The sequence below is a fragment of the Camponotus floridanus genome, unplaced genomic scaffold, assembly GCF_003227725.1.
Source record: "Camponotus floridanus strain SB8 unplaced genomic scaffold, Cflo_v7.5 scaffold23, whole genome shotgun sequence".
NCBI classification, from domain to species: Eukaryota; Metazoa; Arthropoda; class Insecta; order Hymenoptera; family Formicidae; genus Camponotus; species Camponotus floridanus.
This window is the reverse complement of record NW_020229359.1, coordinates 226,226-250,906: the sequence shown is the minus strand read 5'-3', so window position 1 is coordinate 250,906 and position 24,681 is coordinate 226,226. Positions and strand designations below refer to the sequence as shown.

The window sequence follows — 24,681 nt, the reverse complement described above, 5'->3', positions numbered from 1 at the left end:
GTCGCAATAATTAACGAAAAATTAAATAAAGAAGATCGGCCAATCTGCGTGAGTAGAAGCGTGCGGCGACGAAAATCGTCCCACTGTAATCCGATACTACGAGCGCGGCTTCGTTTAACGAATATCTAGCTTATTTTGGATATTTAGGTAATGTCTGATGATATTAGCAGTGATAACGAATCACGAGCGGTATTTTCAGTCGTCATTGAAAGTTTTCTAAGCTCAGAAAGTCGATGATTCCCGACAAAGATCAAAATTCGTCACGTGTAGTTCACGAAGTGTGAGTCCAAGAAGCAGATTTCGGATATTCACTGTAAGTCAGCCGCTCCTCGGGCGATCGGGACGAGATTTAAACGGTAGTGCCGCGAAATGGTGTAGAATTTTATGCAAAAAGAACGAAATCGCTATCGCGTCCGGAAGTCGAGATATAAATTGGCCGTTTTTCGTCTGCGCGCGGACGGTCGAAATCGTGCATGTTGCCCGCCTCTCTCGCGCGATATTCACTGTAACGCGGCGAGTAAAATGGCAAGCTGAATGCAATCGTTCGATTAATTCGTTACATATTTATATATATCGAACGAAAAAGCGAACCAGAATATAATCGTTCGATTAATTGATTAAATACTTATATATATCGAATAAAAAAGCGAGTCGGAATGCAATCAGTCGAATAGTGAATTAAATATTTATATACCATTTATATATATAAATATTTCACGAATTAATCGAACGAATGCATTCTGATTCATCTTTTCGTTTGGTATATATAAATCTTTAATTCACTATTCGATTGATTGCGTTTCGACTCGCTTTTTTATTCGATATATATAAATATTACACTTAAGTGTGTGTCCAAGAAGCAGATTTCGGATATTCACTGTAAGTCAGCCGCTCCTCGGGCGATCGGGACAAGATTTAAACGGTAGTGCCGCGAAATGGTGTAGAATTTTATGCAAAAAGAACGAAATCGCTATCGCGTCCGGAAGTCGAGCTATAAATTGGCCGTTTTTCGTCTGCGCGCGGACGGTCGAAATCATGCACGACGTCGCGCATGTTGCCTGCCGGACACCCTGTATATTTGAAAGATATAATTTTTCAATTGATGGACACCCTGTATATTTGAAAGATATAGTTTTTAATGTTTTTTCTATCTATTTTGAGTTCCTATTTTTAGCAGAAACATATAAGAATCTACATATTTGAAAAAAAAAAAAAATACATATAATATTCAAAAAAATAGAATTATACTTATATTACATTTTTTTACTATTGAAATGTGATAAACTTATAAAAAATAAAGAAGAGTCTTAAGACGAGATTAAAAATTTAAATATTGTTTTAACAAAATATATTGCTATAAATTTACTTCATATATAATAACATAAAGACATATTTTCTAAAATATTACTAATTGAAATAACCATTATAGTAAGATTTCACCGACTTGCAATGTTATATTTATAACTGAGACATTCAGTAGTTATTATTTTTCAATGATAATACACTGATTTTTTATTTAAGAGAATGTGTAAGATATATACAAAATTATGTTAAAATAAAGTTCACATTAATATTGAATGAGGAATGAAATTTTGTTGTATTAATAATTGATTTCAGATGCCAATTGCATTAAGAATTATCGTGTATGTTGTGTATGTGTGTGTGAGATATTACGATAAAAATTTTTCAATATAATGTAATAAAATTAAAGAAAAATTGTTATTTTAACCTTTATACGTTGTTGATTAAATAAGTATATGGGTAATTAAAGGAGTAATAAACAGAGACGCTATTACCGAGGTAGTTCCATACAGCGTATCTTTTGTCAATTTATTTTCTGTATCTCGTTGTAAATATCGTCATCTTAATTAAACACACACATACATACATACATACAACATACGTGTACACACATACAACACACACATTCTCTTTCTCTCATACAAACTATTTTAATCACGAAATTCCATGATGCGCTGCTTTCGATTATGTCGCATCGACAACACTGATGCTACTAATATCTCTTCGATTTCATCGGTTTTTGTAGGTACACCAAACTATACGGCTCTTTTCGTACTTGTGACGCGCACATATAAAAATTATATATAGCGAGAATCTACCAAGTTACATAATTACAAAATAATTACATATTTATAATCATCGCAGAAGCGCAGCATCTCTTTTCTTCTCTCTCTCTCTCTCTTTTAGACATGATTTACATCAATGGACTTGAGGCAGTAAAGCAACGACTTACTTAAGACACAAAACTAAACGAAAAAAAATTTAATAATTTGACATAATTATTATATAATTATTAATTAAAGAACTTAAAGAGACCACGATTCAAGACGTATCGCAAACAGTTCAATATTTAACAAAAATATTTTATATAAAAAATCGCCAGCCTAATATTTCGTAAAAGATATATGTTTATATGTAAAATATATATAAACATATATATAATAATATATATTTATTTATATTTATTTACTATAAATATATATAATATTTTTTTTCAATAACATACTCGTGATGTAAATCAAAAGAGCGAGAATAAACCGTATCATCAAAGAAACTTGTAATCACGTTATATAAATGCTAACGATTATCATATTCTCATCTGGATGTTGGGAAAAAGAGAGAATCTCATATCACATTACAAAGTTTTTTCCACGAAGAAATTTTCGCCACATTTTTCGAGAGTAAACTTTTTTGTACATAACGATAAATTATATAACCTTAACCATCCTCTAATATGAGATTTCAATGATAATAAATCTCAAGCTCAATCTGATCTGAAACAAGTTGAAAATTTTGAACGTCGCTTTCGAGTGTTTGACAGAAAACGTGATCTTTATCAAATTCGATGATTTAAAAGAGCACGCCTCTCTTCTACTGCGAGAGTTAAAGCTTATCGTCCCACTAATGTCATTAGCATAATGATTATAATTTTTTGTCATTTAATTCTTTCTTTCTCTTCTATATTTGTTGTCCTTTCGTTTTCGTGTAACAAATAGTTGTCATTTTTCCGCAAACTTTGTATTACACAACATATCGTTCTTTTTAACGTACTATTCTTTCCCTTATTAAATATATTATATTACTACTATTATATAATATATTTGCACAAATATACTCGCACACACGCGCTTAACTATTTGTATGTGTCTAGGTTTTTGTATCGTGTTTGCTTGTTCGCAACCCTGAGACTACGATTCTACCGCCACGGCGAATCGGTGTGATTATGTATATACAAAGAAAATGCTCGAAAAAAGTATGAAACTTCATAATTCAGCGGTATACATGATGATCAGTTGCATAAAAATACTTGATGCAATTTTTTTCTTTTTTTATCCTTCTTTGATGGAGATGTAAGTGAAAATATTTGCTCTAATACATGTCAACGTCGTTAAAACCCCGCTCGCGCGATGGAAGAGGAAGAGGATGATTTTGCGATACGCAAATAGTAAAAGGAGCGGAATTGTTGGTAATTGATCAGGACAATTTGTGACAAAAGTAGGATCATAGTTTAGTTTCGCAGAATTTAGTTTAAAGGATACACACAAAAAAAAAGAATTTTGAACAAAATCAATATAAAGAGAAATATCGCAATTTTTCATTCGAGAGGAGTTTTAAACAATATTAAAGAAAGACACTCGTAAATCCTGAACGGAAGATAGGATAATTGCATGACGTTTTCAAAGGAAAGCAAAGGGACGACGTCATTTTGTTATTAAGAAGAAAGATGAATCTTGCTTTTATTGCACTGTATATCTACGATAGTCTAGTGATATAATTACGAGGTTTACACGGTTTTTCATTCGATCTCCAATAGGAGAAATTATTAATAAATTTTAATTTTTAAGATATATCGCCGTTTAATTTTAATTCTAAGAAATTATAAATAATTAAGAATGAAAAATAAACAAAAATTCAATTTGAGCGGAAATTTGTTTGTAGTTTACTTTTTAATTTTCAATTTTAACTTAAATAATTTTTTTCACAAAAACGATAGAATAAGTGACAAGTGTAAGTGACATATTAAATTTTTTTATGAACCGTGATAACCTCGTGATTAATGGTCGTCACAAATAAAGCTCCATAAAACTCATTTTCTCACATATGGCTGGCGTTTCTTTTTTAAAAAAATCTCTACTATTAAAGGCATATATAGCGTTTCTATTGCGCGGCGTTAACTCAAGTATTGATATTATGCACACGAATATATTCACTGATTTTTATAACAATATAATTAATAATAACTAGATAATATATAAAGATCCCTGAATATATAATAAAATAATAGTAATAATAATATTAATTGTATATTAATGTAATAATATTAATCGTAATAATATGTGTGATCGTAAAAATAATATTAATATAATTATATTAGCAATAATATATTTTCTTACTCTTTTTCTCTTTTTGTGTGGCACGGGCAGACAATGTTTTTTTTTAACAATCGGGCTAATATTTCGACCACTTAATCGCGGTAATATGGCAATAATTTGGCCAATTCATCTTTAAGATACATTTCTGATAAAAATTCCGAATTGCGTTCCTTGGAAAAACAATTCGGCCATTTTATCGTCATCTTTCTTCTGCTCTCATTTTTTTCACACTTGATTAATTTCGATCTCATTTATGTATTATACAAAGATGTATTCTAAGGTATAATGTACAAAGATGTGTGTATTTCTACATCGCTATAACTATGGATGTTATATAATACAGCTATCACAAACATATTGATTAATGTTACTCAACTTGCGTTCTTTTTCACATTTAAGCTATTATAATTAGTGCTAACATAAATGAGGCAATGTACATCGCATGCCAAAGACGCAGAAAGAAAATTGTAATTCCCCCAGTTCTCTTTGCATCAATACATCGAATGAAAGAACAAAAATAACAATGATTAAAAGAATCAAGAAAAAATGCCGTTCAATAACAATAATTTTGATTGTTGATTCTTGAAGTATTCCGTGTTTCTCGAATACCAGTAGTATCACTAGTACATTAAACACCCACAGTTATCTACAGCTTATCCGATTTCTACGATTCGGTATTGCGATCACGACGATCAAACGGAAACACTTCGTTCCCACAATAAAGCTGATCACTGGTTTCCGCACATGTTTATTCTAATATGAGTACTTTGAAAAAAAGTCCTCTCGCATCTTGTACTGCATGTTCCGACATAAAAGTTACATCTTTCTTTCTTTCTTTTTGTACCTGTAAATGGGGTACTCGAAAAGGAAAGGGTACATCAAACAAAGATGCGCTTACCGTTCTGGAACGATTCGCGACTCGCGATTATCGCCGGAGACATTAGCCAAATCTTCACTTTCAACATTCTTTCCGTACGCAAAAGAAAATAAAGATTCGTGAGTCCATTAGAAAATAAAAAGCATCGTAAAAAACCGATAACTTCATTTCTCTCACGCACTATCACTTATCGACACCAAAACGCTCTCATATTCGATAACGATGTATAATGATAATAATGATCACGTTAATGATGAAGAACATTGCCAATTTTCGATAAACAATGCATGAACAGGTGTCGAATAGTAGAATTATCAAATTTACAATGCATGTTTCATCGATTACAAACGTTCTCGAGCATCTCCTCAAATAACTTATTCATCGGTACCTTGCCCGTTCTGTACACACTAGACCAAAATCGTCTGACAATTCCGTCGGCCTGTCTAAGACTTGGTAACACTAGGAACATATTCTGCGTGGCACGAAGAGCCTGACCAGGCCTCACCGCCGCCACACAGTCTGACAGGGAATTTAAGATAGAATCACGAAAACGGTAAAGTGCTTGCGGCTCATCAGATCTAGCATCGCTGTTCGCTAAGATCAATGCTTTCAACACATAATATTCCTCCCGCGTTAAACCCAATCGCTGGATCCTCTCGACGATTTGAATACACTGTTTAATAAAAAAGATATCAATTCGATAAAAATCAGCATTTTGACGAATCAAGAAAGATAATAGATGTAATTTATTGCATTAATTATTCTTTTATGCCATATAATTTAAGAAATTTTCCAACTTATTTTCAAGTTAGTTGAAATTTATCAAGTCGTTGAAATTTGTGCATATATTTTTAAAGAGTATGTAAAATATGTATAAAATTTTCCAAACAATATATCTTTAAAGTATATGTATAACTTCTATTTCTACATCTTATTAAATTATTTTAAATATAAATTCTTTTCTAATAGTTAAAAAGAAATAGGAATATAATAGCATAATAAAAGTCTATCATAAAAATTACATACATGTGTATAAAGTTCCATACAGTGGCATTCGCGCGCAATTCTTTCATCTAATGTAAAATCTTGCGCAAACCTCAATCTGCCACTATTTGGTGTGCTTCTCCAAGCTAGAGTGAAAGTTAATATTTCAGCCCAAGTACTTTGCAGAAGTCGCATTTGATCATTTAACGCTAAACTGCTGAATCCTGGGATCTGTTTCGCCCAACCTGCAAGAAAATAAAAATTAGGCACTTGTTAAATTGTCGAAAACTTGAAGAATTTATAATCACTAGTATATAAATATCTATGTATAAATACGTGGCTGATATCTACCGATTATGCCAACCAATTCTCGATCGTAAAGATCCGACAATTGTCCGAGAACTTTTTGGTCTGTTTCCTGTGTGGAGATGTTGGATACTTGAAGCATATCTGGTTCGCAAGCTGCTAAAGCTTCTACCAACTTGTTATCTGTAAAAGATGAGACACGATGTGTCTCTTTATTTAAATTGCCCTAAGGCAAGGCATTAAATATATCATTAATGTAAAATAAAATTTTACACAAGCTTTGTAAAATAAAATTTTACACAAGTTTCAAAGAAACAATGTAAATAAAAAATGCATGAGAATTGAAATTAAAATAAATTTGAGATTAAAAAAAATTAATATTGTGAAAAAAGACACGACTTGACATTAAAGCTTACTTATCGTTTCGGTAGGACCTCCCGACGCTACGTTAGCTTGAAACATTGAATAATTTAATGTTATTAGCGTCTTTCTTTTCTTTCATTTCTATTCTCTCTCTATTTCTTTACATAGATATCTCTCTTTAATATATGATAAAAACCGATGCGAAACATATGCGACACAAAATTGTAGAAATATAAGGCGAAGTACCTTCAAGCGTGGCGCTCTTGACCGGCGTGTAAGGATCCGCGGATCTTCTATACTTTTGTCGACCGCCTCTAACGCGATCCAATCGCACGCCTTCCTTCAGCATTCCTTGCCGCAAACATTTCTGAAATCTACATGCCTGGCACGCTTTCCGTCTGCGTTTATTTATCTCACACTCGCCATTCGCCGGACAAGTATACTCGATGTTTCCTGTAAAATTACTAGCTATTTTATCGTAATATACACGGTTCAGCTCCAGATAGCACCAACCAAGTTTTCAAATGTCACAATGCTACGCGTCTGCAAATTTAAAATCCAAATATATTATATATACATATTCAATATATATGTATATTCAAATTGTATCACGATCGAAAGTGCACCCAGTAAGTCCTTGGTGCTATCTGGACGAATTATTGCGGCCTATTACGGAAATCGATACGAAGCCCGCTTACCTTGTATAGTTCTCTTGAAGAAAGCCTTGCACGCTTCGCACGAGGCAACCCCGTAATGAAAACCGCTCGCGACGTCACCGCAAACAAGACAGAGTCTTCTGGGTATCATGTCCTCTTCTTTAACGCCGTCCTGCAAAAACAACAATGATTCTTCACAGTGGTTCGGATATATAAATCATCCCTAATATAAACTCGCGTTTATTGCAGACATATTTTCGAGACGCGATCACACACCTCTGGAGTGCCTAAAGGCTGCGTCGTCGAAGAACAATGATGCATCTCTGGGCTTTCAGGGCTACCATTGCTACCGCCATAATCCTGCGGAATATCCAATTTCGTGCATATTGACTGAAAAAAATAAATAAAAAATTAAGTGAATATACATAATAATTTTATATATATATATATATATATATATATATATATAATAATTATTATTATTTCATATATATACGTGTGTGAGTGTGTGTGTGTGTACAGGATGTCCCAGACCACCCGATCACCCCTTTTAAAATGAAAATAAATGGCTTTTATCAAAAATCACGAACAATTTTTAAGTAAATCGGGTACGTTCTATCAAATGGTGATATTTTCAATTTTTGATTCCGATTGGAAATACGCCATCCGGATCGGAAGTTGAATTTTTTAAGGGGAATATGGTACTTTTTATTACAGATTCGAATTATATGTGAAAAAATAAGAAACTTTTGTATCAAACGTTTTTTCTGAAAGTGTCTCTGTCAATCTTAAAATTGACTTTGAAAGTAACTGTGACGAAATAATGAACTTCAACAGAGGTACTTCCAGTAAAAACATCAGAAAAAACGTTTGATACAAAAGTTTTTTTATTTTTTTACGTATAATTCGAATCTGTAATAAAAAGTATATTCGAATCCGTAATAAAAAGTATCATGTTCCCCTAAAAAAATTTAACTTTCGAGCCAGATGACGTATTTCCGGTCGGAATCAAAAGTTGAAAATATCACCACTTGATAGAGCATATCCGATTTATTTAAAAATTGTTCGCGATTTTTGATAAAAGCCATTTATTTTAAAAGAAGTATACGGGTGGTCTGGGACACGCTGTGTGTGTGTGTGTGTGTGTATGTGTGTGTAAATAATAATAATAATAATAATAATTGAAATGATATTAATCGATATATGTATAAAGTAACTAAAAAAGTTTTCAAATTTTCAAGACACTCTAATGCGTTTCATTAATATTTTTGATTGTTTGCTTTCAAAGGAAGAAAGGAAAGGAGTATTAGTCGTTCTGTGATTTTTTTCGTTAAATAAATTATATTATTAGCGAGATATGATTAATATTAATGCAATAGCGACAGAACACCTCATACATTTGGCATAAAAATCTGATCTACATGGACGGGAAATCGAGTTCTCTTAATAATTTCAATACCTCCTGATGCTGGAGAGTCGTGGTCGGCGAGCATACTTGATAATTTTGCGTGGGCGTCGTTGGATTATCGATTTCCTGCTTGATGTTGGGCATCGTCCTGTTATTCCCGATCATGCTTTCCGTGGTAGCGTCAGACATCATACAGACCTGCCATAAGGTACGAGAGAAACAAAATGTAATCTCCGAGATATCGAGATAGCGTATCATTATCTTTACGATCATCTATTAATGCGGCGACGATTGTAAAAACGCGAGGATCCGTAAAACACGGCGACTCTTTTGAATGCGAAAATAAGAGAGCCGCGGTCTATACAGTCGCGATTGCATTTTTTTGCGCCCGCTATATTTAAGTACGGCCAACGCCTTGAGCATTTTTAGAATTGACTTCGGAGAATTCGCGGTATATCAATGCGTTCTTTCGCAAAGATCGCACATACTTTCCTCTACGCGAATCACAACACGCTACGCGCGATCTCCCGCTCGAATGTACAAAAGCAGAGAATCCCGATTCATTAGAAAATGTAAAAAGAGCCTCTGAGAATTTCTGCGTGTGTTACGAACTGCGATGTAAAGCGAATTGCAATCCTGCACGAGCGCAGGATACGATTACCCGGCTGCTGACTTGACGATAACTTTAGCCGATGTTGAAAATATCGGTGAAACTTCGCTTGAAAATACAAGACTTTCGTCTTTGTTTATCTCGCCGAAGATACGTTTTGAAAATTTCCTGCAGATCAACTTTCACTCATATCAGTCTTTTTTAATTCCAAGAGATAAAATATATAAAAAATGTTATCCCGATCGCAAATAATTCAGAAATATCAATACAATCAAATAAAAATTATCAATAATGCGACAAATATTTATTTTGGATTTGTAAGACTAATTGTAGAAATTGACGTGTGTAAAAGAGAAATCTTAAATTACATTATAAAATATTTGTCAAGGATGTATAGAGAGAAATATTCGATAAAAAGATTTATTAAAAGATTAATTTCTTACGAACGTATTAACAGACATAAGACGTAAGCGACACGAGTATTAATAATGACGTAACAATTAAAATTTCACAACGGCATCACTTGGCAACGCTGGATTAATACGAACAGATTAGCTGCGCCCTAAATTAGGGCGTCGGCGAATAAAGTAACGGTGAAAGGATTGCGTAAGTCCCCCCTTCCCTCCTCCCCCGTCCCGACTAACCGCTTCGTTCGGTATCGTGTGTCGTGTGCCAGCGGGAAGGCGAGACTCAGACGGAGGAAGGGACAGAGAGAAACATCTAGTCGTCCTTGAACTTGATTTTTTTTTTCAGATGCCAAGTCGCGCCTTCGCATTCTCCGGCCTCGATCAGCATATCAATGCTGATCGAGTCGGTGAGATCAGACGTCGCGTGAGTCAGAAGCTCCCCTCGAAGCTCGATCGGAATTTCACCCACTGAAATCAATCAACTTTTCATTTGTGATCCCACCAATCCAATTACGAGTAATTGTCGCGAAGCAAAGTAGGCCTTTGAAGATGGATCGCGCGAGTTAAGGGGCTACAGAACTCTCTCTCTCTCTCTCTTTCACAGGCCTACCGAGAATATTGTCGGAAGGATGCGAAATTGTTCGGTGCCATTCGCGTTTGACACTTCCGTTCTCCGAGTCAACATTTTTTTTCTTTGGTATGAATACATCAAAATCGATCTCGAACCAATCTGGCTATAAATCGCGGGAGAAAGGGAAACCTAGACCTGGTGAGCAACCGGTCCTTATGTTCGTTATAATATTCTAGCGAGACAGGTTGCACAGAAGGAGAGAAGGGTTGCATAAGTGTCTCCCTTCCCCTCCCCCTCGCCGCCCCGATTCGATCCACGTTCGATTGAGAGCTTGGGAGGCTGGCGAGGAAGATGAAAGAGAGATAGAGAGATATCTCGAAGCGTCTCGCCGGCCTTGAACTTGACTTTTTCTGCGGGAGAGCGAGAAGCTGCCGCGTTTGCGAAGGCCGCGGAGCCACGCCATCGCAATTTTAGATGCCGAGCACCGGCGGAAACGGCCGACAACAACGGCCTTGGACCTCTCAATCTCGTTTTATCTCGCTTTATCTCCTCCTCTGTCCTACCTTCCTGCCTATGTCCGCGACTACTCGTTGCTTCACTTTGCGCCGACGCGATGCGACACAATCCTGATGCTATTATCAACACCACCTTCCCGAAGTTAGTATCCCCTTTTAAAATTTTAAGGCATCGTTACAGGAATTCTGCCTCTTCCCCCTTTTCGAGAAATGCTAGAATTTCGATCGTTAAAAAATTATTACAAGATGTAGGGTGCCAATTTTATCCCAATGACACTTCTTCGAAAGATAATGCACCTCGCAAGAGTTTCACCGAAAGATATTGTGATATTATGATTTCGATTGAAATAGAAAAACTATTACATATCGACTTTCCTCTCCCTCTCTCTTTTTTTGTATAATAAAAATATGAGATTCATATTTTATATTTTCCATATCAGATTCCTATATTTTTTATATTTAATTGCTAAACTTCCTTTCTGAAATGTATCGGGAATTTTAAAAGTTTTTATTATTCATCTCTTTGAAGAATAACAAGAATCGATCGATTATATTTAGACATTCCAAAAACGATACGCTAATTTCACAGAAACAATAACAACTTTCTCCAGCACGAATAAAAATAAATAAAAATAAGTAAACATTTCGCGAATAAGCGAAGGAAACTGATTTCAATATAATGATTATCGATTAAAAAGTGGAGATTAATTGAGGATTGAATGTGGTTGCAATTATGGAGAAAATAAAAAAGTTGCACTGAAATTCCTCGCTGCAGCAATATTGGATCATATGACGTTAGAGGAAAAATCGTATAAATCTATTTCTTGCGCATTATACGTTCCAACAAAATATTAATTTCTTCGCAAGTGTTGTATAAATAAATATGCTCTAAAATTCTTGCAAAAAAAGCAATGAAAAACTTCTGATTTTCTGAAGATTTGCTAGAGTTTTATACTCGACGCTATTATTTGTGTTATTCATTTCTATTATGAATTATGTTGAACAAAGACAATCGATTACAAAATTGCTGAGCAAACAATACCGACGAACGAAATGAGAGCATACAATATCGCCTATACTGCACTAATTAAGATACGCCGCGATTAACATCGGTCAATAAACAGCTCCCTATCTGTTGCCAGGTGCGATATCGGTCGATAGTGCATGATTCGCATAACTGTCGCATAATAATTGTTCTCACCGAGCGTTCACTTTTCCTGAATCGAGACCGATAGCAGACTTGCATACTAAACGCAAACAATTTTCAAGAGCAAAATCTTTTAATTATTTATCGTCGATTCTTTCACCTCCTAGGCATTATTATGGGCAAAGTCTAGCTGTTTTTTTGGTATAATTAATATTTTTAGAAAACGATTGATTTTCTTAAAATCTCTTCTTGAAGAAGAGGATGAGCTTCTTTGCCCACTTTAGTTTATTATAGAAACGAAATCCGTAGGTGTATAATCGATTATTTAATATCTCGCAACAAGTCGACAATGTTATCTATAAATTATTATAATTGTTTGCCCGCGTGGTTGGAATATCGCGAGCGTATGTACGTGGGCGGTAACGGAATTAGAACGTAAAAAGAACAAATCGATCCTTCGAGGATGAAGACCCTGGGTCGCGGTCAAGGCTGAGACCTTGGTGAGAATTACGCTCCGATTTCGCATCGATCTTATCCAATAAAAATAGCGCGATAATACGATCGCGGTAATCACGCGGTTCTAAAACAGCAGTGAGAATAACTCCCACGCTCCGAATATGTCGAGGTGGATATTGACTCCCATCGAATCGCGAGTGCCATGAATCTTTTAAAGTTCCTCAGAGTTTTAGAATTTTTAAGAATCGAAAAATTGCGAATAAGAGAAAAGGAGAGAGAGAGAGAGAGAGAGAGAGAAAGAGAGAAAAAAAACTATAAATCGCGCCAACAATCCAAGTTGAATAAAACCAGAACTTATTGTTAGCAGTTCGTTACACTTTTCGCTTTCTAGAGAATATAATTTCGCTTACGATAAATACATGGAGAGATAAACTTTAATTTTAAACAGAATTCTTTTTTTAATTTTATTAAGATCTATTGTATAAAAAAAATATAAAATTTCATTAAAAGATAGGAACAATTTTAATACGCATAAGGTTTTCTTTTATATATCTTTTACTATTAATTTTTAAGATAATTATTATTATTATTGATTACACATCAGGCTTTTTTATCCTACTAAATTTCATCGATATAAACGCGCGAATGTGTTTATCAATAGGCTCATGTAAAGTCGAATCTACGGCAGACAGATCAGCCGACAGATAGGCTTGTCGATCAACGAGTGGCGGAATGAACTCTATGTCGAGTTGTACTTCACTGGTAGGGAACGATAATGATCATTCTCTTGGAACAAAATGCTCGGAGGGGAGTCAAGTTTAAGGCCACGAGACATCGATGGCGTCATCTCAAAGAGAAAAAAGAAAAAAAGAGAAAGAGAACCGTGCAAATCCTAACCTTGGACAATGTACGAAATAATCGGTGGGTAGGTGGGCAGGTATATATATTTCTGACTTCGTAACAATCGACAAAATTATCTTGTCTAACGTACAGGAGCGTAGCTTCTCCATCATTGATTTTAAATTTTATAAATTAACAGATTTTTATGCTGATTGATTTATCAAAAACATGTAAGAGAAAGCAGTTATTTGTCTCATAAAGTGTTTACATAAGAAAAGAAAAGGAAAATGTTATGTATAGTCAAAAGTATTGCAAGTATTGTAAGTAGAAAAATAGGAAGTTCGTTTTCTTCAACGAACAAAAATATATATAAATATTGTATTATCAATTTATATTTTATTAGTTTAATATCATAAACAAATAATGACAGAAATATTACATTTTTCATTCTTCAAAATAGCATTCTTAGCCTTTCAATCGTCGGATTTTAATCCGATAAAACTATAGGATAACTTGATAAAAATCCGGAAAATAAGACTGATTATTCAAAAACAATTATAAAAGTATTTGCAAACCTGCTGGAAAAAAATCATAAAATAATAATTTAAAAAGAAACTATTATCAAGAATATATGCAGTTATTAAAAGCAAAGGAAGATTAGTTTGAAGAATCGAAAATTTCATACTTCATTATTTATTAAATTTAAATGAAAAATTATTTAAAAACGTGTTTATTAAATTTAATTATTAATTTTAAATAAAATTAATTATATATAATTACATATATATAATTTTACATAAAATTAATTATAATTTTATTTATTATAATTTTCCGTTATTAAGACATAAAATAACGATAATAAAACATAGTAATATTTATATTATGTTTTTGTGTTCATTAAAGTAATGAATTTGCTGTTTCTACGAATGATATGCAATACTTTTAACCAGTTCTGTATATTAAGGTTCATGTAAATGAGGAATGTACCTATCTATTTTAAGCCGTAATTTTCTTATAACTTGTCAATAAAACATTTTCCGGCATATATATACATGTCCATCGGAATTTTTTTGCTCATTCGACCTTACCTTACATCGATATACCGCGAGGAATTGGCCACGCATGCTCCATGGGCGCAAACACCCTGCACTTATTTCTATTTGAATACGCGCAACGTCCTCTTTTTATAACGCGTGCTCCCTCCCGCCGTAATTAATTCTTGAACGATCACAAGAGGAAGGGAAATGCAGAGAGTTCGCGTATCTCGGTACGTAATTTCTCTTAGTTGGACGGATGAATGCATCGGCGCGTCAGTGATCGACGCTGATCGCGATGCACGTGTAGTAGCCGCGACCTTCGCATTGCTACTCTATCACGACCACGTTCCGCTTCCTACCCGCGGCCGCTTGTTTATGCGCAACTAACGATGTGTCGTAATGTCTTTTTCAATAATCTGAAGAAGGAGGAATTCGCGCGAGCGTCCCAACCCTCTCTTCGCGCGAGATTAATCATCATGGTTTTTCAAATTATTGTCATATACTGGGTGTTTCTTAATAAATGCGAAAAATTTTACGAGATAATCTTTTGTCGAAAATTAAGTGAGGTTTCTCATGTAAAAAGTTCTAATAAAAAATTGAATAGGGGTTCCTAGTTTCATCCCCTTATAACAATACGGGAGGCTGAAAAAAAATATTAATAAATAACCTTTTTACTAGTAGAAAATATCCGTCTATCTAATTTCATTTCTTTAACTCGTTCCAAATTCGAGAAAAAAATAAAAACCTAATTTTTACCCTCATTTTTGGAGTGTAACTTTAGAGAGGGAGGAATATATGTTTATATGAAAAATCCCCCTTAATTTTCGAAAAAAATTCAAATCATCTCTTAAAACTTTTCGCACTTATTAAGAAACACCTTGTATATGTATTGCTGGATTAATGCGTAGAAGATTCATTCTGTTATGCAATTTTGTTATGAATCGAAATAACCATCTTCAATTTCTTTCCAAACCCTTTTAAAAACCCGGATATCTTTATTTGAATTTGAATTGAAGAAAAATCTCCTCGTATCAATTCGAACGATATTTCTTATATGATTTCATTTAAAAGCATTCATGGAATAAATTCGATTGGACAATCGTATAATATTGACATGCAATATCTTTGGATAAAGTTTCGCGAATAAGTTGAAAAGGCTCCGCAAAGTCCTGAAAAATATGTTATCGATATAATGTTGCATCGACATAAATGCACATATATTTTCGTTATCATATGTTATTATGATCCCGGGCATGCACAAGGCAATAAGGCAGTTTATAAATTTTACATTATGCGAGATAATTGTCGATTCATAAGAAGCCGGGAAAAAAATCGAAAAATCGAAAATATGCAATGATGCAACTCTTTTGTAATTTTATTTATAAGTCGATATTTTATTTATAAGTCGATATTTTATTTATAAGTCGAATTTAATATTGAATGAATCGTCATTTATACACATCCGTTTCAGAATGATTAACAATAGTGTACAAGACATTCTGAATCTTTATCGAGTTTTCTTTCGAATTAAAAAAAAAATTGGTCGACTACACAATCTCATTTAACCTTTTAAAAAAAAAAGTTTTATTTTTCTTAATTTTTTATATCAGGCTACTCCGATATTTTTATGAATAAATTAAAAAAATAGTAGCGTGTCTCCTCTCATTCTCCCTCTCCTTTTTTCTCGCTCGTATCAACGTTACATTGTCACGAGTCTCAATCACGCGTTTATATTTCAAATATACGATCGGCAGCATAAATTCCTCGTTAACCCCTTGTCAAGTTAGTCGAAGAGCAGCGCGACGAGACGAATAATATCCATCTCGTTATAGGCTTGTTATCGCCGCTGAAAATATTGAAACCGAAAAAGTTCAAGTACGCGTCTGAAGATTAGGCTAGGTTCGCATGAAGCATCGAAACGCTAAACAATATCGATGATAGTATAAGAGGCGATATCAGTATTCCGCTCTTCGTGACACCTCACATGGAATTGCGTAAGGATCACGACGGGCGTGGGTGTGTACGCGAGTGTGTACGAGGACATGAAGCGCGTCTCGTTGCACGACCAGCATCGAGAGGAATTACATGTCGCAGGAATCATTCTCCAAAGCCTCGTACGGCTCGCAAAGAGAAAACTATACAATAATGTCGGATAATAATGTCGAAAGTATATGATACCACTTTTTTCTGTATGCAAGCGTGGAAATAGACATGAATAATTTTGCATGTGCGATAGCTACCGGTTGATTGTAAAAGCAAAGTTGATCTACAATTACTGCGCATATTATCGATCTAAGTATGTAAAAAAAATATCTCTCCTACTATAATTAAAAAATCATAATAAAGGCCATTGTAAAAGCCAGAGATTTTTGTATTGTCTTGTAATTTTCAGTCGCATATTTGCATCCTTTTAAAAATGTACAGATCAATGGACTTGATAACAAGATGAGGCATTGTCCACTTTTGAAACGGATGAGTCAAGATTTTATCGAGAAAAATACACGGCTGACGGATTCTCGATTTGTCTTCGACTCTTCGTGGATTTCAAGCATGACAATTTCACGTGGGAAGAGTGTTGGCGATAAAGGACGCCTTTCGCTTTACAAAGTGCTTATGCAATAATTGAAAAGAGGATGCAAAATCCTTCTATTCAATCGCTAATGACTCTATCGACATTTTGAAGAAAGAGCCCTTATTTCAAACCGTCCTCCGCGAGTCAGCAGTTAAACAGATATCCGACGGTTTTACAAAGAACACCCTCTTCACATAACAGCGAAGTAAAATGTAAAGAAAAATCAGAGTGTCGTTAATATTCATAATCTCGACGCACAAGCGAGAATGCAATTGATCTAGGATATATCGAACATTCTTTACAGACTATCTCCCCCTCATCAAAAAGAAGCAGCATCTTGCTTTATCACTCGAGATATACTCGAGATTCTTACACGTATCATTGCATCACGTGAAATATAGAGAAAGATTCCCACTCCTGAGAGAGGGAGGAGAATCGTCCTTCTTTGCTGAAAACTTTTCGACCGATTTCGAATCGACTCTTTCTCGCAAAAGCCTAAATTATTAACATCGACAGTTTTATCGCTAACCATAATCGTTCTGATATTGCGGAAACGAGTAATCGCAGACAAAGAAGCAACACAAAAGCGAGAACAAAAAAAAAAAAAAGAAAAAAAGAGAAAAGAAAAAAAAAGATTAGCTACTAAACCTCGAGGTATAACGAGGTGTGTGCGTGTATGTGTGCGTACGAAGGAACCAGCGATCACAACAAACAGTTTTTCCCCTCCCCGATGTTTTCGGAGCCCCGTTTTGCCGCACAAAAGATTTCGATTATCCTTGATCCCCGGCGGATAGAGATTTTTCGCGTCTAATTCGTATAATTCCGCGCGATTATTCTATTTTCTCGAGACGCGAACTGGGGACAACGACATTCCTCGTTGTCAGAAAACTCCCGGGAGATTCCTGACGAATCAGCGAGTGCGAAGAAATTAGTCGGCGGAATGACGTTAGATAATTTAAATTATCTAACGACACGTTGTGTAACGTGACGACTCGCTCGTTCAAATAGATAAACAACTCGTGAAAATGCTTACAAGCAATCGGAATTTACTTAAAAATCATATATCAATGTATATATAATTAGAATTGATTGTTTACAATTTACATCAAGCTGATATATCGAAATCTAAAACTCGATTCGCACAATCGTATACGAAGCGTCCACGAAGCATATAATAAAGCCTTTGTCGTCGAGATTCACTCGGTATAATCGTCGTTTTACGATCTTGGAGAAGTACTTTCGAGATACAAATCTCTCGATCATATAAACATCAAGCTGCAGACTCTTGCGAATCGACGAGATCGCGAAATAACGAAGCCATTTTTTTGTCAAAAGATACGAACGTATGACAGCCTTACGCTAATTCGATCAAAGGATCAGGCTCGAGGAAGGGGGTACAGCGGGACGCACATGGAGTAAACAAAGCCACGAGATCGCGCGCACGGTGCTGAGAGGGAAAAAGGAGCGAGAAAGACAAAAAGAGAGAGAAACGTGTGCCCTGTGAGACACATACGACATTACCACATCGTACATCCACGCGTCCATGGCCCCGTCTCCTCGTCCCGCGACAACACCGAAAAAAATCACCTCCTGTCACCTGCCCGAGCTGTTTGACAGCGGGACGCGGTACTCGGCTCGCGGATCTACTCCAAGAGATCCTCGGGTCCTCGGATTCCCCTCGACGTGACGAGCGCGAGCGAGCCCGCCGCTCGCGCGGATACAAGGCCCACCACGGCCGCTACCAACAACACGGACGACGTCGACGGCACCGCGCGCCGTACGCGACTGATCGAAGGCGCTAAACATTGGCGCGTTAGGCGAATCCGCGATGATGCACGGAGGACCCCCGACGCGGCGCGACGCGACGCGACGCGAGACGGAGCCCCGACGACCCCCGCGCGCAGCTGCGTCGCGTACGTCGATGCGACGTACGTACGTCAGGCCCGATTCCGTCGCCTCTACGCGGTCCCCGTGTCGGGAAATTCGAAAATGAAATGTAGATTTTATCGTTGCCCGTGCTCGCCTCGTTACTTAGGATGACGCGTGCTTGGGAATTTAGGTGGCTTTCCAAGACGACCGCGTATTTTGCTCGATTGAAGGTACATTGTTAAAGAAAGTGCAAGGAAAATTAATGTAGAGCACGCGAGAAAGGAATACGAATTTTTACACATGAAACTCTTTTTTTTATACAGCATAAGAAATAAATTGTTATATAATTATTATAGAATTATTATATTTTACAATCGCGTAATTTTTCCCTAATGTCCACCAATGATTGTAAACAAAATATTCATCTCTTTTTTTCCTCGATTAGATAATAAATTAAAAATCCTCTCTTAACGTACATCGATCTTGATTTTCGACGAGAATTTTCTCCTTTTTATTAATTATTAATTATTAACGAAAGAAAACTATAAGATATGAGTGTAAAAGAATTTCCGAAAAAATATTTTTTGTTATTAATAAAGCAATAAATAATTAATAATTATGCTATTAATAAATAATTAATGATTATATTATTAATAAAGCAATAATTTTTGTTTATATAAATACACAAGCAATTAGTGGTATATATGTTGCATTATAAAATAAACAGAAAAAATATTGTGTGCATTAATAAAAAAATAATAATTATATTATGGTAATATAATAATTCTATAATAATTATATAATAATTATATAACAATTTATTTCTAATGCGGTATAAAAAAAAGAGTTTCATGTGTAAAAATTCCTTTCTCGCGTGCTCTACATTAGTTTTCCTTGCACTTTCTTTAAGTATAAGAATACACACACTGACGATATTATACTGCATTATGTAAAGTAATGATAGCTCTTAATCTGAAATAACATCTATCGCGTACAATTGCATCGTGTTAGGCAATGCGTCGAGATATTTTCACCTTTTTATCGCATTTATCGCCGATAAAATGACGCGACTGTCTCGATTTAAGACATATGTTACCGTGCTTTTTTTTTCTTCGTAAACGTCGCGTGTAATTTTGGATAAAAATCATGGTCACGGACAATCGGTCATTAACCTAACATTACCAGCTCTCGTATCACCTTGATACGGCGCGAGCTTTATCGTGGCAGCTCGAGACAACTTTTCGTATATATCCACGCGTACGCTTTGATTTATATCCTCTCTCTCTTTCCCTCTTTCTACCTCATCGCCGCATCAAGCTCCACCCTTTCCGAGAAGCGAGGAACCGCCAGACGTCCGTAAAATATTTTCATAGACTTGAACAAATATTTTTGTATACGTATATTTTACAATCGCGTAATTTTTCCCTAATGCCCACCAATGATTGTAAACAAAATATCTCTTTTTTTCCTCGATTAGATAATAAATTAAAAATCTCACTCTTAACGTACATCGATCTTGATTTTGAGAATTTCCTCCTTTTTATTTTTCACTTTTCGATACAATCTCCAAACCATTTCCAACTTTTCCCCGATCGAGCAGACATCTCGTGCAAATCCAAGCATTGCGCCGAACGGTATTTACGTACGAGCGAATTGAATTTTCCCTCGCGAGAGAGAGAGAGAGAGAGAGAGAGAGGTAGATCGATCGAGCGAGCGCTCCGAAACACTCCCGTCATCCCGTCGTCGAGAGAGTCGCCCTCGGATCCTTCGGCGATCCCCGGATCCGGACGGTTCGATACGCTCCTGACGCGGTTCAGACGCGCCAATGTGTGTATATATATTACGGTGATAGGTGAGTGGGTGAGTGGGCGGCGGGGGCGGCGACGGCGGCTGCGGGAGGGGGGAGGGGGAGGGAGACGTCGGTGGCCTTGAACTTGACTGCCGCCGCCGCCGCCGTTTTTTGCGCACACAGCCGTTGCGTCGCCCGCCCAAAACGGCCCACCAGCGTAGACACATCTCGCGGACCTCGTGCCCCGAGTGCGTATGAACCCGATGACGATCCCACGTCGCGCGAAGCGTTCCCATCTCGCTAAAGCGCGCATCGCTCCGGGATAAGAGTCCGTGAAACGGCCGAAAGTTTAAGAGGTGCGTCTCGTAGTCTCGTGTCGATTACAACTTTGACAATTTGACAAGATTAAGAAAGAAAAAAAAATCCGGGCACTGGTTTAAAAAATGTTCCCTCCCCGAGTTTTCGGGAAAAAGGATACTTCGTTTCGCGTGTATTCTTGTCGTTTTTTTCTTAGATTTATTTATTATCGTCTTATTCGGCGCCTATCGAGTAATTAAAACCCCGACTTGTTATTTGCCCCAGATTATGTACCTCTGATTTTAATCGTATAATTTGACGTTTATTCCATTCGTATCGATCGAACGGGTCAACGTTCGCCGCGTTTTTTTTTTCAACATCTTAACTTTTAAATTGAAGAGGGTCTACTACCCTCCCTAGGTGTTATAAAAAACTCTTAAAAATTCTTTATTTCGATATATATTCTTTCTGTAAGATTAGAATTATTCTGACATCAAATATAAAATGTGATTCCCTAAAATTCAATTATCTTATTTTTCGAGTCTCTTATTTTACTGTCTACACTGACGATATACGTAAGAATCAATTTATTTAAAAAAAATTATATTACATGTTCTCTCTCTTCATTCCAGTCTATTAATATAAAATAATTTGAACGCTGACATTTTTTAATTATGATTTCTTTAAACTTAGGAATCTCGTAAGAATTTAAATTTATTAGTGTATATATGTTTTAAAATTAAATTTCATAAAGTTTAATACGATATAAACAAAGTTTATTATAAGATGCAAATTTTTAATTCATATTTATTGCTGTCTCGCGGGAGAAGTGTGTTCGTTTTGAAAATTTTCTTTAAAAAAAATAAAAAAAAAAGTAACGGAGTCGCTGCCAATGGCACATCGTTCAATGTATCCTGTATACGCGTAATGCTAGAGTTGAGGTAGATAGGTAGACTTCGCACGAACCGGATCGATATAGCACTCTCGCTTTCTCACATTCTCGCATATACAATGATTCTCGTGCACGTGTCTACGTGTGCGCGAAACCGGGACTGTACGAAACCGTAATGCAATCTTCAGTCTTCCGACGCTATGGATAACCTTATGCCAATCACTCGCGTTTCATCCATCGAATCGCAATTAGCGAGCTTACATCCGGCTTTTAAATCCCTGAAATGTATATCATGTGAAATTTATTTCTTGATTTTTCTAACATTATTAGCCAATATATTGCAGCGAAGAATTATCATATAAGAATTTAAGAATCAAATATATTAAATATATTCACGATTGTCTCTACAATAATTATATTTTCTTGTTTGAAAAATTATATTTAAATGTAAAAATTCTAGGAAAGGAAAGGAACAAAATACAGATATTTGTAAAACATAATCTCGGCAAGCTTACATCCAGTCTTTCAATTCGTATTGTGAAATTATTTCTTGAGCTAATGTTTTTTCAAAACAAAAAATTCATAATTTTTCTATCATTATAATCGGAAGAATTGTATTAAAAATTAATGATTAGGATCTATTAGAATTTAATTTTACTACGGTTGTGTCTGCAATCGTATTTTCTTTTGAATAATTATATTTAAATGCCAAAATTCTAAGAAAAAGAAATATAAAGGGACAAAATTGTAAAACATATGATCTCAGCAAGCTTATATCCAGCCTTTTAATACGTATTGTGAAATTTATTTCTTGATCTAGTGTAGACAAAAATTCACAATTTTTCTATCATTATAATCGGAAGGATTTTATTAAAAATTAAAGATTAGGATCTATTAGAATCTAATTCTACCACAGTTGTCTCTGCAATAATCGTACTTTCTTTTGAATAATTATATTTAAATGCCAAAATTCTAAGAAAAGAAATATAAAGAGACAAACTATATAGATTTTTGTAAAACATGATCTCAGCAAGCTTATATCCAGCCTTTCAACACGTATTGTGAAATTTATTTCTTGATCTAGTGTAGACAAAAATTCACAATTTTTCTATCATTATAATGGGAAGAATTTTATTAAAAATTAAAGATTAGGATCTATTAGAATCTAATTCTATCACAGTCTCTGCAATAATCGTATTTCCTTTTGCATAATTATATTTAAATGCCAAAATTTTAAGAAAAAGGAATATAAAGGGACAAAATATATAAATTTTTGTGAACCACGTGGCTGCCAGAGTTAAATAAATTCGCGCATTTTATCACACATATCGAGAGAATTCGTCGATAATGAAGATATTCCCGCGGAAAGTTCCGGTCGATACTGCTCGCCGGAATTCGAATCGCTCCCGTGACGATGCAAGGCTTCGGAAAGTATCAGGCTGGTACTACCAGCTGATATGTACCAGCGCAGCCAATGCACTTGCACATGTAACGCCTCTACGTAATCGTTTCGTAACGCATCGTTACTATGGAAATCTCGTCGATGTACGATATTCGACAGGGCGAAATATCGCGATGCGTCTTTGACACATTGCGAATAAAAATATCCAAAAAAAAAAAAGAGAAAAAATTGTATCGTAATTTCGCGAAAATATTTTGCACGACGACGACGTGCACATCGCGTGTACTCAATCGAGTCTGCTAATCGACGATTCATCTCAAAATTGGGGGCTCAAGGTTACCCCGATGCATAAGATTATTCCGCGACGCGAGGAAGGGAAGAGGAAAGTGAGCGTAAAAAAAAACAACGCGTGTACATCGACGTATACATCGGAGTAGAGTCGCTGAAGTAGATACAGTACACGGGATATGAGCGAATTTGCAAAGATGGCGGTCGGGGATTTGGCAAAATCAACGATGTTGCTTGTCGCGCGGCACCGATCCTAGATTCGAAGCTACACGCGCGAGAGTGTATTGCCAATTATGTTTACTCACCAATGTCGGGGGAGGGGAGGGAGAGAGTGGTTCACCAGGTCGATCGTGAGCTTCCCATTGCGAACCGCTTCTAGCTGCTCGATGCACGACAAAAATGTTGATGTAATGGCCGATTTTATGGACCACCAGCGGTAGAAAACTCCGGGGAACTTTGCGGGGGCAGCAGCATCGAGCTCGTGGTGCCATCAAACGTGAACGAAAGGCAAACGGCGCAAAGTTCAACAGCGACGATCTCTATCGGTGACTCAGGGCACGATGGTTCTATTAAAAAATATAAAATAACGTAGTGACGAATATTTTTTTAACGAGTCTCGTGTAAAGTTCGTATTGAACTATGCATTGTAGATTAAAATTTAATTAATTACAAAAAGATACTTTAACTCTTTTTATCTTGATTAATCAAATTTTTATCTTCAATGCGTAACATGATATAACTTTTACTTTTATCCTTATATTTGCAATAAGCAATTGAATTCAGTGTCAAAATATAATTTTGTTAAATCTCACAAAAGTTACTTAAAAAATCTATATAAATCAATGTTTAAATTTCCTCATAACAAGATTATCTAAGAATAAGCAGAAAATCTGCATTTGAAAGTTTGATCAACTTAAGAGATATGCAAGAGTATGCAATTAATTAAGTATTAAAAGAAAAATATAGGACAAGGAAGAAATGTAAAAAAAAAAATTTTATAT

The 24,681-nt window shown here is 35.5% G+C and overlaps 1 protein-coding gene across 8 annotated transcripts; it reads right to left on the bottom strand.

Annotated features, from left to right (window-relative positions):
* Positions 1-4,644: 4,644 nt before the first annotated feature.
* Positions 4,645-24,205, bottom strand: LOC105258243 (steroid hormone receptor ERR1). 8 transcript variants are annotated; one of them, XM_011269379.3, is made up of 9 exons: positions 23,986-24,205; positions 9,040-9,186; positions 7,857-7,970; positions 7,623-7,752; positions 7,171-7,377; positions 6,978-7,013; positions 6,607-6,771; positions 6,298-6,500; positions 4,645-5,944 (listed from the first exon to the last, which is right to left on the bottom strand). In XM_011269379.3, exons 1-9 carry the CDS (start codon positions 24,169-24,171, stop codon positions 5,606-5,608), a joined length of 1,527 nt encoding a protein of 508 aa, XP_011267681.1. In that variant the 5' UTR covers positions 24,172-24,205; the 3' UTR covers positions 4,645-5,605. The 8 variants fall into 8 exon arrangements, with proteins under 8 accessions (XP_011267681.1, XP_011267682.1, XP_011267689.1 ...); XM_011269380.2 differs by having other exon boundaries at positions 6,607-6,744; positions 23,986-24,186; XM_011269387.2 differs by lacking the exon at positions 23,986-24,205 and adding an exon at positions 18,665-18,915 and having other exon boundaries at positions 6,607-6,744.
* Between the last annotated feature and the right edge of the window lie 476 nt (positions 24,206-24,681).

What these genes read in the sequence shown, in the direction of transcription:
- LOC105258243 (XM_011269379.3), bottom strand. Translation starts at nt 24,171, where the DNA reads ATGGCACCACGAGCTCGATGCTGCTGCCCCCGCAAAGTTCCCCGGAGT. An exon ending in CGACTCTCCAGCATCAGGAG is followed by an intron (nt 7,971 to 9,039) that starts GTATTGAAATTA and finishes TATTTTTTTCAG; the next exon opens with TCAATATGCACGAAATTGGA. An exon ending in AGCCTTTAGGCACTCCAGAG is followed by an intron (nt 7,753 to 7,856) that starts GTGTGTGATCGC and finishes TTGTTTTTGCAG; the next exon opens with GACGGCGTTAAAGAAGAGGA.